General features: G+C 41.1%; 1 protein-coding gene across 6 annotated transcripts in view; it reads right to left on the bottom strand.

The window, feature by feature from the left end:
• AGAP1 (ArfGAP with GTPase domain, ankyrin repeat and PH domain 1) overlaps nt 1-17,028 on the bottom strand; it is a 427,786-nt gene that overhangs the window by 105,719 nt on the left and 305,039 nt on the right. For all 6 annotated transcript variants that reach the window (XM_064159654.1, XM_064159634.1, XM_064159617.1 and 3 more), the window contains one exon: nt 6,497-6,658. In XM_064159654.1, coding sequence (XP_064015724.1) covers nt 6,497-6,658 — 162 coding nt within the window. The remainder of the gene's footprint in view (nt 1-6,496; nt 6,659-17,028) is intronic.

The raw sequence follows: 17,028 nt of genomic DNA on the forward strand, positions 1-17,028 counted from the left end.
AAGGAAGTTGAGGTGGTTAAGTCTAGTGAAGAGATCTTATTGCAGCCTTTAAGTACTTAAAGTGGAACGATGAGAAATATGGAGAGGGACTTCTTACAAGGGCATGTGGTGACAGGACAAGCAGTGATGGCTTTAAACTGCAAGAGGAGATTTAGGCTAAATAAAGAAAGACTTTTTTTTACCATAAATGTGGTGAAACTCTGGGCACATTCAAGGCTAGGCTGGACAGGGTTCTAAGCAACTTGATCTAGTAGCAGATGCCCCTGCTCACTGCAGGGATGTTGGACTAGATGACATTTAAGTGTCTCTTCCAACTGAAACAGTTCTCTGATTCTATGAAAATAGCTAGCATGACAAGATTACCAGGAATAACTTCTGTGGAGGTTCTACATGGGCAACGTCTGTTTGCCTGTACAACCACACCAGTATACTCGATTATCTGATAAGAGACTGGAAAGAGATTTTACTAGGAGGAGTTTTGATGTCAGCTTAGTTGTGTGCATTACTTCAAGCCACACAATCCATACAGGGACCCTGACATCTAATAGATTTGAATCCAAAGGTTACCAACTCTTTAATAGGTGGCTAGTTTTGCCCTTGTGCAGCTGCAGGTCAAAATATTAGATTTCACATCTTCCTTGCAGAGAAAAGGCAGTGATGATGCTGTGACTTTTTGTGCTAGAAAGGTTTCTGAACATGCTGTCCTCTGACAGTGTCAGAAGGTTTCTTCCAGACCACAAAGGGAAAAAAAAAATCCCACCAAAGCAAAAAAAAAAAGGGCAAAAAAAGAGAAAAAGAGCAGCAAGTGAAAATACATTCCTTCCTCATGCTGCTTAATTTCATGTCTTACAAATAAGCATTATGTCTTATAAATAAGTATTAGCATTAACAATGTTAAGTTCATCTGCCAAATGAAGAAATGACTTTGTCACAAAAACACAGATTGTTGTTTGCATCTATTTCACTAAGCAGGCCTCTGAGGTGCTTCCACTTTCAAAATCCCAATTAAACTGACTGTTTGTTTACATATATGATATAATTTTTCAGTTCAGTTTGGCCACAGTTCACTGTGCATGCTTAAGGAAATTTCTGTTAAAATGGTCTGGAGAAGACTATACACAGAGCCACATATAGAGGCAAGCATGTTTAAATCATTTCAGCATATAAAGCTAGCAGGTAAATCATGGGCACATGTGAGAGATTAGACTGAAGAAACCTTAGGGTGAGAAGCAGTAGGTAAAATACACGCAGGTTATTTTTATGTATCATAAGTTGTACAGCCAGCTGTACAACTTCCAGTTTAGACAAAACATCATATTTTCATGTATTAGACAGATTACAGAGACCAATGCTAAGAACTGCTTTTCCTCAATTCACTGACACTTTGGTTTTAGGATGGATGAAAGGGGCCAAGAAGTCCTGGGAACAAATTGGCATCTCTCCTGACTTTTTGTACCTTGTCCCACTCTCCTGGATTCGAAGCCCCACGCAGTTGAGAAACAAGATGAAAACAGTGAAATTTTTGCTGACTGCTAAAAGTGAAAATGAGAAGTCTGACTCAATCCTGCTTTTCCATCCACAGAAAATGAACGTTCTATAATTTCACATTTAACTACAGCTCATGCCCAGTGTTATAAAACATGCACCTGAAGAACACAAGCTTTTGAAATATATTTACCAGTTCACTGCAGAAAAAAACAAAGAAAATACCATTTGTCAGTAAACCAGGGTTCATCCTCAGCTACAAGCCAGGAAATGTACACCTAGAGCTGGGGGCTAGACTGCACAGATGAGAAAAGTACAGGGAAAAGCAATTACTTTACAAGGGACACAGAACAAATATCTTTGTGTTAAGAGAACAGTTCTAAAAAGAAACATAAAAGGTCCTTCTTTGTCCTTCAAAGTTCTTTAGAAACCAGTAATGAAGAAGAATGTGGGACATGGGTTTACAGAGAAAACAGAGTTTGCAAAGTCTGCTGAGTTGCTCATCACATTTACTATCCTATCATTATCTCTTGATTCTCATGCTACGTCTGCATGAACAAGACCACAGAGCTATGCTTGTTTTGCCTGTGCTGCCCAGACAGAAGGCAAATTTGCAGTGCCTTGCCTGGAGCTGCCTCACATCTCCCTGAATAAAGGAGCAGATTCACCCATCTACCTGGACACAGCCAGACTGGCCACACAGCAGAGAGCAACTCAGACACTGTTAGCCAGAGCTCTTAGTCAATGAAACACCTGCAGAGCATTGATGATCCAGATTTGATGCTGAAAGATGGCCATACCTCAGGCTTTCTATTGCTCCTAAAATCTCAAGAGACAGACTGAGGACAGGCAGGTTCAATTTCTTTAGCCATGAAGTTTTAAAATTATCTAACAAGAGCAAGAAAAATACTGGGGAAGGTCTGTGAAGAGTATTTCCAAGAAAGCTTTTCAATTTCCCTACTTGTTTTCAAGCTGAAAAGCCTTCCTATTCCTAGCTGTTCCACTAACTGCAGCAGCACAAGGGTACCAAAACATACCAGGCTCTGAGCAGCTATTTCTCTTTGAAACACAGCACTGTATAATCCTGCTCTGAGCAAGTTTAGATAGCATGGTGGGAAAAACACTGCTGGTTGCTGGCACCTTGCCTAATGTAAGCCTTCCCGCTGTTACCCTCAAAAACACTGAGAAGTTTTTTCAGTGACAAGTTCTCTACAGAGAACTAAAAAACTTCTCTCCGGGTTTCACTGCGCTGAAAAAATGTCACAAGAAGCAGGTCTTCCAAAATAGGACTTGAATTTTAATTTTCATCCAACTGCAGTTTACTTGCTTTAGTATTTTTGTTGCTGAAGCCATTGTCACAGAAAACCCAGAGAAAGATAAACCAAGTCAGATGAAAGAATCAATCCCAGAAAGAGAGGGCTGTGCATGTGCAGATAGTGTGGAGAAAGAAGAATCAGCATGACCTTTATGGAAGGGCATAAAAGAGATGAGCATCAGTCCTTGGAATTAGTGAATCACCCTGGGCTCACTAGTGTCCATCATCGTGATATCTGAATACTTGGGCAGAGGTCAATGATCAAAGCAGGCACGTTCAAGGAGAAAAAAAGACTGCAAAGTGCAGTAAAAATGCTATAGTTTGCTGAAGACCAGATTTAAACCTCGCTGAACACCTAAGCTTTGCTACAGACAAAAATGAAGGAACCCAGAATTTCTGTTTGAAAGCCAGACACTTGAAACGTGCCTAGACCCAAAGGAAGAAACATAAAATCCACGATTACCTGAATCATTTAACTCTGATCCATTGTAACTCTCTGAGAATAGCTACTGCGGGAGGATCCTCCTTCTCCTTTTCACAACGAGCTCACAACTTCCAGGGGAAGGAAAATATGGTTCTCTCACAATTATCACCATAGTCTTCTGTACCCCATTTTCAGTCAGTCACCTGCCATATCTCAAACACTCGGTCAAAGCTGCCAAGGCAAAGCTTGCATTTCTCTGAACACCTTCCTCATCCAGTTTAATTTGGATTTGTGGTCTTCAAAACTGCAGTAATCTTCTGAGGGTTTAAATCTTGCTTATGGCAAGTGTGGAGGAAAGAAAACCAAAAAAATAAATCTTTCAGGTCATTGGACCAAGAGCTGGAGAACAAGGAAAGCGTTTTCACGAGGAAAGGCTGAATTATTGAACTGAAAACTCCTCTGAAGTGCATGATGGATATGAAAATGCTGCATTTGGCTGCTTGGAGAAAAGCCCTTAACAGCCCAAGGCATCTCAGACACACCCCACTAGCAGCAGACTGGTTTGTGACACATATCGTCCCAAGACCCAAGTTAGTCCTAACATTCAGCACCACAACAAGCTCAGAGAAATGAACACTCCAAGCTCGACATAATGAACATAACTTCTGGTTTATGTTAGCACAAGCATCAGAAGATACAGACAAAGGTTGCAAGTGCCCACATTCCAGGATATGGGAAAAACAATGCCCGAGGGTCTTGGTAGAAAGAACATCATGGGAATACACAACTGTTATTATTTTTTCTTAGATGTCCTTCTGAGAAGGACAGGGAGCTTGAGCATGCTTTGAGCTTTCTCCTTCAGTTACCACTGAGAGATGAAGCTGACTGTCCTAACTTGGGAATCTCCCTTCTAATCTTGCTAAGGATTTAAGGGCCAGTAAGATTAGTTAACTGCTGAAGGATGTGTGGAGTTCCTCTCATGTAGCAAGGACACTAGGAAGTTGTGATTTTGCTCTTGTGGCCAGTTGATGGTTCTCACTCAGTTATACTTTACAAGAGATGTTATAAAGAATTTAAGAGCCACTGTGGCCTGTTCTAGACACAGCTGTGAGCCCCAAGCCAGAAATGAGTGCCCATCTAAGAAAAGGCAGGTCAAAGAAAGCTGATGAGCTATTGGAGAGATACAAAGGTGGTAGAAGCAAGTGTTGGAACTCACTACTACTTTTAAGGCTCCCTATGTATTACTTGCTGCTTGTCAGCCAGTTCTTGCTCTTCTGAAAGCATTTAACTCCATTTATAAGAGAGGGGACAATTTTGTTGAGTTATCGCAAAAGATTTCCAGGTTAATGTGTTACAGTGCTGAAGGACAAAAAGAGCAAGGGAAAACAGAGAAGGATGAAGGAGGACATACTCCCCACTCCAACCAGAACAGAGATTTTGGGGCTGAGATGCCAAACAACTGCAGATCTCCTATTGCTTGCTGCAGGTCAGAAGTCTGTGCCTGCAGACCAGGACACAGGCTCCAGCGACTCGTGGAAATAATCTCCCCAGGAGAAAGAAAACATACACATATTAACTACTTGGAGATTTTCAAAGGCTCCTGATATCCAGCTGCTCTTGATTCACATTGACTTTGACAAAATAGTCTCGGATCAATGCTGAGCGCTCTAAAAAATCCCTTCTATAACTTGCCATTGAGGAATGAAAATAAGTGGTGTAAAAAAGACTATCACAAAAAAAAAAGAGAAAGACAAATTAAAAATGAAAGGTTAAAATAAAACATGACTTCAGACCATAAACTAGGGGGAAACCAACAGTAAAGACAGTTAAATGACTGGAAAGAGAACGCAACAGGAACTATCATGAAAAAAAAAAAGCTGATGGCTTTTGAAAAAGGATTTGTATAGATAGCTGGGAAATAAATTCCATACGTGATAGAAGTGCAATTGAGAAATTAAATACATGGAAAATAAGGATGACTAAGTAGTAGTTAACATGCCCCTTCTCAGTTGTATACTATTATTACATCTATTTTTAATGCCTCCTCAGCTGTCTGCAATTGTCATCCTTTTTTTCAGAACTTGTCCCAATGCTCTTTGATACTGAAGTAGCTGTTTTTTCACTCTCCAATGCTTACAATTGCATCTTTTTCTTACTCAACACTCCCCTTTTCCAACAATGTTATTCCATTGTCCCTGCTTTTCATCTCTCCTTGTATGTTGACTCCCTAGTTTCTGAGCTTTCCAACTATCCTTGTTCATCTTTTTTTCTGGAGCTCTTTTGGTTGAATCCTAGCATGTTTCTTTTCTTCTTTTCTAAAGATACAAGCATGTTTTATATCATATCTGGCTACTGTACACATTGTTACCCGTTCAGAAGGGCATTGAACAGGTACAGCAGTGTTCGCATTGGAAACAGTAAGCTAAAGGAAGAAATAAGTTCTTTTTGGCCTTTCCTTTCTGGTTCTTAAAAAAGAACCCAAACATTTAAACTCTCCCCTTTTCTTTTTTATCCTCAAGTAACATAATCCTTCCATGAGCAGCTGAATATTCAAACAGTAACAGGCACCAGAAGCATTTGTGATTCTAGAGCTCAAGATGTGTCTAAGAAGTGATGAGACTTAATAATTCTGAAAAAGCACACAAGTTCTAACATGATGTATGAGCTATGAGGTGAACCTGACTTATTCTTTCTTTTTGACTTCACAGCAACAGAACAAGGGGACACAGTCTCAAGTTGTGCTGGGGAAAGTATAGGCTGGATGTTAGGAGGAAGTTCTTCCAGAGAGAGTGATTTGCCATTGGAATGGGCTTCCCAGGGAGGTGGTGGAGGCACCGTCCCTGGGGGTCTTCAAGAAAAGCCTGGATGAGGCACTTAGTGCCATGGTCTAGTTGACTGGCTAGGGCTGGGGGATAGGTTGGACTGGATGATCTTGGAGGTCTCTCTCAACCTGGTTGATTCTATGATGATTCTAAGTATGACTGTTCCTTAGCTTTACAGCTAATGATGCTCTCTATTAACTTGGGGAAGCATTTTTACTTATTAAAAAAATAAATCAGCTCCAAACATATTTTTAGCAGATGAATTCACCACCATGATGCTTCAGATTACTCAGCTTCATCATCAAAAGTCCAATCTTTAATTTCTCTGCTTAAGCACAATTTTCTTTACCTTCTGTAGGCAAAGACAATGCTGTAGTTGAGCTGTACTTGACAACCCTTTTTTGGAACAATATTTCCAAAATTCAGACTTCCACCACAGAGCAAACTCACCTTCAGCTGTGCCTGAGATACCATCTGCTTTGAAATTGCTTGTGCTTTTCTTCCTGCGGTGTTTCTTTCTGTTGGCATGAGGTGAAGGAGGTGGATCAAGTTTGGGACTCGTCGTACTGGATATACTTGGGCTTGAACACACAGAATCTCCTAACCCAGTATCTGCATTTTGGTGAGAAGACAAAAACAAAAGAAAAGGGAAGAAAAAATAAAAAGACTGTATAAATTAATGACTGCCAGAGTCCATGATATCATCTTTTGCTAGCCCATCAGCAGTTAACTTCTTGAGCTCACTGACATACAAAGGCTACAGAATAGCTGCTTAACTCCATTACTTTTCCAGAAATGCACAAAAAGCAACTTGGGTGAAGTTCTGATTGAAGTGCCACAATACCAAGAGGACTCCCCTAGGACAAGGGGTAATGGGTATGAACTAACAGCACAGTAAGTTCCACCTCAACATGAAGAACTTCTTTACTGTGAGGGTGACGGAGCACTGGAACAGGCTGCCCAGAGAGGTTGTGGAGTCTCCCTCTCCAGAGACCTTCAATACCCATCTGGATGTGTTCCTGTGTGACCCACACTAGATTCTATGGTCCTGCTTTGGCATGGGGGTTGGACTTAGGCCTGGATGAACTTGGAGGTCTCTTCCAACCTGGTTGCTTCTATGATTGTATGATTTGATGATCCATGGAGGCCCCTTCCAAGCCCTAACATCCTGTGATCCTGTGGCTCTGCATCAATTTTAGAATCAGGCCAGCTGGAACTGACAAAAACCAATGGGAAATCACTTTACTATTTCCAATTGCTCTTTCTCTCAAAAATCTTACTGACCCTCAAATTAACTTGTGCAACACTAAGACATTTAAAAACACAGTAGAACTGAGATATCTCAAGGTCCTCTGAATGCTATCTGCTCTCATTAATATTAAAGATGGCACACAAAGAAAAGGTGGTAACAGCAATAAAGGTGGGAAAACAAGGTGTGTAACTCATGTATGCCTGGTACAATTAATATTGTTTGACAAAGGGTCACTTACTACCTGCTCTCAAGGAAGACAAAACAATCCTGTGTTCAGTGTGTTTGGTTTCCCACTGTATTAACCATGGCAGCATCACATACAGTAATTTTAAGGACTAATGACAGAGGCCTTTTCTCCACTCCATCACCAATTAGCTCAGTCAACTCAAAATTAAAGGTTGATGATTTTTCCCTCTTATAATCAGAAACCAAACAGTCCCTCATAATCAGAAACCAAACAGTCCCTCCCTTAGGTCCATGTAATGGCTGGTAATAACAAACACCGTCTCTTTGACTAGTTCTGCTCTTTTTCAGTCAAGAAACATGTAACCACAACATTTAACACTACTGTGCTAGTTTGAAGCAGGGTAGGAAGACACACTTGAACTTTCACTCGCCACCTGGGTCCTTTCACATAGCAAATACTGAAGCAACCTTAGTCCAGTATATCTCCTCCAAGATAGATACTACCATGTTAGTATAACTGCAACCAATCTTTTAGTTAGAATTAGTGCCAAATGCATTTCTACTATTTTTTGGGGTGTATATTAAAAGAAAAAAAAAAAGCCTAATACCTTATAGAGTGCTTGCCAGCATGCTAAGCAAAGCTGCCCCCAAGATCTTGGTTAGATATCACATTGCACATAAACACAGTACCAGGATAGCGTGCAAGATAAAGTCAGGAAAATATCCAGTCAGAGACTGTTTAAAAAGCAACTTTGGATTTTTAGAGCAGTTAAAATCTCATACAGTTGCCCATTTGACAAAGAAACACTAATTTTGGGGTTAGCTTCCTTTTTTTTTTCCCCTAATGAAGTTTACTTACTAATGACCCACTAAGCACAGTTGTGCTGCAGCTTATTAATGGAGGATAAATTATGTAGCTAATTGCCTGGCAATAGAGACTAAATCAAACATAGGTTTTATGAAAGATGTTTGCTCTTTCCCCTATGTCCACTATTTTGAAACCTATCATTAAGTATTTAACCCCAAAAGGGAATCATCATGTGAATTTATTTAATGTACATCTGTACAGGAGGTTTTAAGTGTTTGACCAAGACCTGCTTGAAGAGGGTACCCTGCAAAGGTCTGCCACCTCTCTGGGTGAAAAGGAAGGCAAATCCTGATGAGGATCCTTTGCCAGTGCTCAGTGTGCTCTTGGCAAAGGGGATGCAGATAACTTTGGCTCCTTGCTGCCGAAAGGAGAGAAGATGCTAAAGAAGATGCCAGCAGTAGTGAGGCATGGCCAAAGCTGCTGATGGTTATGCTAGAGATTTTTCTCTCCAGCTCAAGATTTAGGGTTTCCTACCAGGGATACTCAAAAAGAAGAAAAAGAAAACCCACAAAACCCCTTCTTAGCAGCAATAACATGAAAATTATGGTGAGAGACAGGCCAGCCACAGAGCCAGGCACTGCAAGAAGTGGCCTGGCTGTAGTGACAAATTCTGCCATAGGGTACCAAAACTGTGCCTTGCTTACTTTCATTTGTGATATCCAGAAAAACGTGTAAGCCTCATGAAGAGATCCCAGAGAATGCACCAGCCAAGAAGGCTGTCTCACATCTAACACAAACTCCGAAAAGGCTTCACTTTTTCCCCTTAGGAGAGATGAAGCAAGTGGCACCCAGACAGGCCTCCTTCTCGGCTTTCACTTTAAAAAGAATGATCCCATTTTACTCCAGAGGAGAAAAAAAGAAAGAAAAAATCCAGGACAAAACAGCTCAGCTCTACCACTCACTCCCATGCCTTTCACAAAGCTTGTTTCACATATTTGTGACAGTGACACACGCCACGAAGTACTTTGGTCCCTGAGGTGGTTGTACAAAGGCTGTGTTCATCATGGTCTCTGACTCTAGCATCGAACCCATAAAATGGTGAAGAAATCACATCCTGACACAAAAGAGTTGAATATATTTTTCATCAGGATCCTGGTTAAAAAATATTAAGGTAGATCCACTAAGTGCAGCTTAGTCTAATTTGCAAGCTATAAATTTCACCACCAAAACCTGCTTGTGAGCTCTGAAAAACGAGGACACCTATACACGTACAGCCCAACTGCTTGTGTTGGGGAGCTGAAGCATTAACCTCCTATGGTAATCCTCGCGATCCACAGCCCTTTCCAGGTAATCACCTGCTGTCCTTGGGTCAAATGGCTCTCAAGTGAAGAGCCTGAAGCTTTCCCTCCCCCTCAACCAGAGAAGAAACTCGAGCTGCTCATAAACAGGTGCTGAGCTGATATTGTTGGTGTATTAATGTCCTGTATTCCTGGTTTCGGAGACCACCCTTTGAAGATGGAAGTTATTTAACATTCGTCCCGTTTAAAATATGAGCAATCAAAAGGCGCTGGGCTTGCACGCTGTGCTTTCCCATTTCCCACTACTCCTCTTGCCTGACAAGGTATTCTTCAAATTGAAAAGAGGGCTCCTGAAAGCCCAGCTTCGGAAAACTGTAAATGAGTTCAGGCTTCAGCCCGCTGAATGCAATTTCATACTCCTGACTGAATACAAATAATGCATTTTATTTTGTATCAATTACTACGCCTGAGAACAGACGACCACTGCCAGGACTATTAAATATATATTAAAAAAAAAAAGGGAGGGGGGTGTGGGGGTGGGCAGGGGTGGAAAAGGCAAGGAAAAAGGCATGCCAAATTAAAAAAGCAAGCGCCTCATTACTCCACATCTAAACCAGCTTTGACAGAGGCACTGGAACTCATAAGATGCGTTTCAGTGGCTTGGGATGGGCTGTTTTGCAGCCATCCCGCGCGCTCAATGTCAGCCATTAGTTCTTCCCAATCGGGCATCAATGTTCAACGCACACCCGAAAAAATATATAATACTAGTAATAATAATAACAATCTGCAGCCTCTCCGAGCTTCAATACTTGAAGTATGAGTCAAAGAAGCAGTTTCACTTTTCACTCGGGAAGCTGACAAGCATGACTAGAGGGGGAATAAAATAACATTCAGTTCGCATAAATATCAAGCGGGCTGCTTGAGACTGATGGGCCAGGAATGTATTCTTAGCCATCATTCTGGCAGACAGGCCCAAGGACACTCATAACTTATTTTACAATCATTTAGTTTCAGCTCAAGTGGAAAACGTGACAACTTATCTCTGCTGACAAGATGCCATATCGAACCTTACAATTAACTCTCCCACGATTATCTGCCCAGCCCATCATTAGCTTTGCGGTTTTTGATGGGACTGTACGGACAGCTTTCCTTGATGATGGTCATCATTTGCAGGGTCTATATCTATATTGTACAACGTTAAGGACAAAACTCTCCCCTTGTCACGTAGCTGGGGTTGTCCTGACCAGCACAACCTCGGTTCTCTAACTGCTAAGCCGTGTTTCTGAGTGATGCACAGCAACATGCTGATGAAAAATGTCTTCTCCTTCAAAACGGAGCATCATTGTGCTCTGGCCTACACCTACTGCTCCCTGCAATGTACAGAAGTGAGCTAGATCTCCATGTCCTCCCCCAGCAAACACTCAGCCTTCCTTCCTCTTGGCTTTCCCCAGTGCAATTAACTCCTCTCTGCTGCCAGAGCTAACACAAGCCGCACCCTTGCAGTTTACCTCAGCACATTCACAATGTGATGAGGAGGCTGCTCCAATTTCACCTGTGTTCAGTGATTTTCAGTACCAACAAGAAAATGCATTCCCCATCAAAAACTGAGGTTCTGTCTTTGCAGGGCCATGAAATAATGCCAAGCTTAAACCAAGGGAGAGGAGAGCTTCTACACAAGCCAGTATGACAAAGTACAGGTGCTCATTCCAGAAAAGAAGTAGTAAAACAGTCGATTCAGAGTATATTGAGGATAAGTTTAGATTTGTGCAAGTTATTTAAGGCCATTTAAAACTATGCAGTAGTTCATTCCATGCTTGGGAGCAACAAGTGACACTTGGTAACCACCCCCTTAAGTTATCAAGAGATGGGGTATTAAAAACTTAACAACTCTGTTGTCAGTGCAGTAATTTTTCTCCATAGGTGTGTGACACATGGGACAAGAGAAAGATTCTGCTACTTTGAATCCAAGCATCACTTGCTAGAAATTACAAGCCAAAAAAGCCAATGCAGTTTTAATTCCAGAAAGCAAGTCTCATGTCTGTCTCTTCCCTTGAGACATTTACAAGTTCTGGTAGGAGAAATGAGAAGCAGAAAGGAAGAAGTTTGTTGTCTGCAATGACAAGTCATAATTATGAGATGGAACATCAAATGAAAGAAGAAACCACTCAATCCTTCTAAAAGGGGTCTCAAGGGCTGTTGTAGTGTGCTCTATTTGCCATCTGAAACACATTTGATATCTTCTTACTGTGTTTGTAAAAGGTAACATCCTGCACAGGTCCCATTTCTTCTATCTTTACAGTTTTATTATTTGTAAGCCACACATGCTCCACAAATGGATCTCAAAGATAACTCCATTTACATCCTCCAAGGATGTAGCTCCTGGATTTGAAAAGGGTAAGAAGTCCAGTTTAAATCCAGCCTGTGATGCCTCGGTGCCCCTAGCACAGTACAACTACCAACTCGCATCCCGTACTCCCAAGCATCTGCTCAGAGCATGCCTGAGATTTGGACTGCAGCCCGTTCTTCACCTCTTGCAGTGCCCGCACAGCAGCATAGGAATCAAGGACATAAAGAAAATGAGGGACAATACATGAGTGGTCCAGGCCAGGATAAAGGAGTTGGAGGTGCAAAAAGCATGAGGAAAAGAGGCAACATATAAGGTATGGGAATAGCACAGCACAAAGGCTCAGATACAAAAATCTGAGCGCGGAGCTTCATCTTTGGCCCACGGCTCCTATTCTCTCTCATGCACACACAACCCCCTCTCCTGTGTAACCATCCACAGTGGAACAAGACTATTCTGACCTCTTCTATCTTCATGCCTTTTGATTTATTTCATATTTTTGTCAAATCACCTATTTACAAAAACTTGAAACAAACTCAACAGGTGACACTATTCTCCACAGACCAAAGTCAGGCTTGATCTGGTTTACATTTTTCTTGCATCTTCTTGTTAAAATTTTCCAACAGGCTTTCAAAGTGAAATTAGACTTTTTTGTCAAGCCCAGCTCCCCAACGCAGCCTTATTCTCAAGTGGCTGGAGATTGATTAATTTGGGTTTTTGATTTGCCAAAGTGACAAGGACTCAGACGTTACAAAAGCGGGACTGGTGAATGGGATCAATTAAAGAGCAGAAGCAGCAACACAATTAGTAGCACCAGGTTCAAGAGCAAAAAGAAAGCGCTGATGACGAAAACAACAGCAACAGCTCTGACTGCAGCAGGAATCTTTGCCACGACCCAAGGAAGGTTGAATCCAAAGAGGGTGTTTCAGAACTTTTACTGTGCCATTAGTGTTGAAATGAAATAAGGCAAAGATGTGGGTAGCTGGTGGACTGAATAATAAAAAAATAGCTGGACACTTTCATCTTCTACACATGTGTTTTAAATAGAGGCGAAAAAAGCAATCCTTTTATTTAAACAGGGGAAGCAATAGACTAAAACCATCTGTAGTTGTATTTCAGACCCATTTCCCCGAGCTGAGATTTTTCTGGCTGTGAAATCCAATGCTCTACAGCTTCCCTTTACAGCTATTACCATAAATGTTCTATCAAGTTCTTTATATTCCTCCTCTGCCTCAAACCAAAGTTAAAGGGATGCTGCAGTTGCACAATGACTGCAGAAGGCTGGAGTCAGGCATGGATGTATGGGACTGACATTAAAATCCTGTCAAAACTGCAGTTTGGCAGAAGTCTGCAGATGATAATAAACACTCACGAGTGAGGGAGAAAGGGAGGCACAAGATTACAGCCTACAGACAAAGTCAGAAGGTTTTAAAGTACACAAAGCTCACACCTTTGGCAGGAATTAGGCACATCCGGTCATCATTTAGCTAAATTCAGCTCGGACACTCAACTATACAGGGCTTAAATTAACCTGCTGCACTGAATGAAATTAAAAGGAAGCTCTGAGCAGAACTGGGGGATGGAGATGAAAGAGCCTCAGGAGTATTCTCTTTCCACAGCGTCTACATTTTCCAGCCTTGTGCCTAGAGCCTGTAAATCACAAAGCTATCCTGTCATGTACAGAAAGCCCCACTGAATGCTGCAGTTACTGCCTCTTTCCCTCTAATAGCAATTTCAATTAAATAAGAAAAACAAAACTTCCTTCTTGACAAAAAAAAAAAAGAAAAGGATCTTCCTGGTTTTGGAGGGTCTGACTTTTGATACGTGCTAGCACGCCTCGAGCAAAGCAGACGTGAAGGCATGTTTGGCATGACAGGATCATTTCCACTCAGCAGCCTAATAAGGTACTTTGTGACAAGTGAGGGACATCATCCACAGACTTGTGAGAGAAACTCAGCCTCATGAGAGTAAGGCACAGATATTGGAAGGACTGGCTTCAAAAATCACAGAGATAGCAAGACCCTTGTTACAATCTCCCTTATCTAAAGGAAAGACAGTTACCTCTAGCTCATTTCCTACTACTGCACAGTGTCTGGCTATTTTAAAGGAAGCATGAAAGCAAAAACAGTGTTTAAAAAAACCCACAGAAGCATATTGCTCACTGTGTTTTCCCTCACAAGGAGCATCATATTGCAGTGATAGCAAAACACCACCCTGCTCCCTAAATATTGAAATATTGCTAGCAAGAAAAGATGTCAACCTTGTACTGTTAACTCCCTTTCAAAGCTATCTATGAAGTAAGCTCCTTGCAGTAAGGAAGGAATTTGCCATCTGACGCAAGGAGAGGAAAGAATCTATTTCTAAGTGACCCTCCTGTGCTGCCAATATGGTGACAAGCAAAGACTAACTGCATTTCTGAGGACCTGCAAGCCTCAGAACATGAACCAGGATCAAGATGCTAATCTCTCCTCTGCCTAAAGCAGATTTAGGTCAGGGGCAGAGATATTATAAACTCCTCCCCTGAGTTAAGGTAGTTTGCTAATTTATCTTATGCTTCATTAGACAGATGCATCTTTGGATTTGTCTCCTTTGTACCACATACCCTGTGGAAAGATCAAGCATGACAAGTTATTTGAATACGTAAGGACAACAAACCAGAACGAGATGCAAGTCTCACATGTTGTAGGATACCACCACATCCCAAGGCAAACTAACTCTGTGGCTCCTGCTGTACAGAGCTACAGTCTATATGTATAAGGGATGCCTCTAATTCTTCTGGCATAATGTTTTCACTGGGCAGCATCAGATCTGTTGAAAAGATGTGATTCTTACATGGTGTCACCCTGAATTGCTACAAACTGGGTGTATAATGCTATGGGCATTGCTTCTCCTGGCCATCAAGTTCATACCAAATGAAGAGGTGAGGAATATTACAGAAGGCAGCTAGTTATGAGGATTAATTTCAGGTAACCAGTTCTTAGCCACCCCATGAGGAGAAAGAAGATGGGTGGTTCTTTTAAAGACAAACTGTACGGCCATGAAATGGTTTTAGGGCAGTACCTGCTGGTTCAGTTCCAGGTCATGCATTGGTTAGCTTGTCTGCTACTTTTGGAACCAGACAAATAATCAGACAGTTCAAGACTAGTTACCAACTGCAGCATGCTGGACCCATTAAACACATCAAGACATCCCAGGTAATGGTGATCTGCAAAAACGTAAATGCTTGGAGTACCATTAAAATTTTGGATGAACAAGCTACATAGTCATCAAGGACAGACAGAACATTGTTTGACAAACATATTTTACATCCTTGGTCAAAAGGATGTGCATAATAAACTCACCTCAATCACACAAGGTGGGGGACAGAGCTGCACCCTGATATAATGATCAGCATTGTCTTCTAATTAAAAAAAAGTCATTTAGCAATGTTTTGCTTTGAAATAAAGTCTTGAGGTCTCAAGGCACTTGGAAAATAATGAATGTATGCCTTACTGAACCATTTCCTACTAAAATATTTACCTTGTCTTTCAAGACAGGCAAAGTAAGATGGAAAAGAGGAACTGACTCATCAAAGAAATGTTCAGAGCCATAAAGATGCCTCTTGTCTCTTACTTACTTTTACCTTCACTCTGCGTAACCTGCGGATAACTTCAAGCATCAAAGCCACTCGCTGGTAACTGAGATGAGGTTAAGAAAGTCTCCACTGTCAGTCCATGGGACTTCAGTGACAAGCCCTAGCATCAGTGCTTTGGAAAAAAGCAATAAATCAAGATAATCTCATTATTTACATTTTCCAATCAAAGCAGAGTAGCTGCTGTATTGTAAACAAGCAGTTAATTGCATCATGCTAGCCAGGAAAAAGCTTAGACCTTCCTGGTAACACATGCCATGAGCACCAAGCATCAGATAGCAAAAGAAATGATGGAAGTACCAGTAAAGATACTATTAATCAAAGGCAAACCCAAACATTTTTCTATTGCAGAAACCTAGAGCTGAAAAGTAAAGCTCTTACCATAAAGCTATGTCTTTGCCTTTTACGGGTGTCAGATGATATAACTGACATTGACAAACTTGCTTTGTATTTTAAATGTAATCAAGCATTCTTTCTAGCTCTTAACAGTTCTTCTGAGGGTTAGATCACCCTCAGACTCATGTCAGGGCCCTTCTTTTGCTCTCACAAAATCCATGAATCAGAAAAGCCACTTGCCTAGAGAGACCTGTAATCTGGATACTCCTCATCGACCCGGACTGTGGGTGGCACACACCATTGTTGAATTAAGGGATGAGATCAACTGAAACAAATGAAGAGCCCAGAGACTTGAAAGGAGATGCTCTTCCACCTGCAGGAAGGCCAGGTCTCTGTGCTTCAGCTGTCCCCCAACAATCAGCAGGTTGTGAAAGAGTTGCGTATCGAATTTAACAGAGGCTTCTTTCACTCCTTGAAGTGTATTCGCTGTGAAGAAGCTTTGAAGTGTTAGATTCCATAGGTAACATATACACAACATCCCTGTACCCCATGCTCTGTGATCTGGGCTGGAAAGAAACCGAGCCTGCAAACAGACATGCTTGACGAGACAACTGCTCTCATGTTAATTGAAACAGAAACTTCATTAAACCGGAGAAGAAACAAAAGCCTTGTTTGTGTTTCTTGCACTCACTTTGTCCAGAACCTGACAAAACAAAGCAGTATGCTTCTGGACATGAAATCTAATTATCAGAAACATCCACTTGAAATTCCAAAGTATGGGTATAAAAAGAAGAAATTCTGACATCATTGATTACTCCAATGTTGACTACATACACATTTGACCATCTCAACTGCGTGTTTAAAACATTACTAAATATCTGAACTTTGAATGCGTTTAAAACATTATTAAATACCTAAATTTAGAATGTATATTATTCTTATATAAATTTAAGATTACTAAAACACAGATAAAAAAGGCCAAGAAAAAGAAAACTCTAGTGATCTGGGAAGTTAATTGATTTTTCTTCCTTAAGTCTCACTTAAAAGGTCCTTAAGTATGGAATACATTTGGCTTAGGAAATTTTTAGACATTATTTGAATCAGAAGAGTTCACTGTAAAATATTAC

The sequence above is a fragment of the Pogoniulus pusillus genome, chromosome 2 (assembly GCF_015220805.1).
Source record: "Pogoniulus pusillus isolate bPogPus1 chromosome 2, bPogPus1.pri, whole genome shotgun sequence".
NCBI classification, from domain to species: Eukaryota; Metazoa; Chordata; class Aves; order Piciformes; family Lybiidae; genus Pogoniulus; species Pogoniulus pusillus.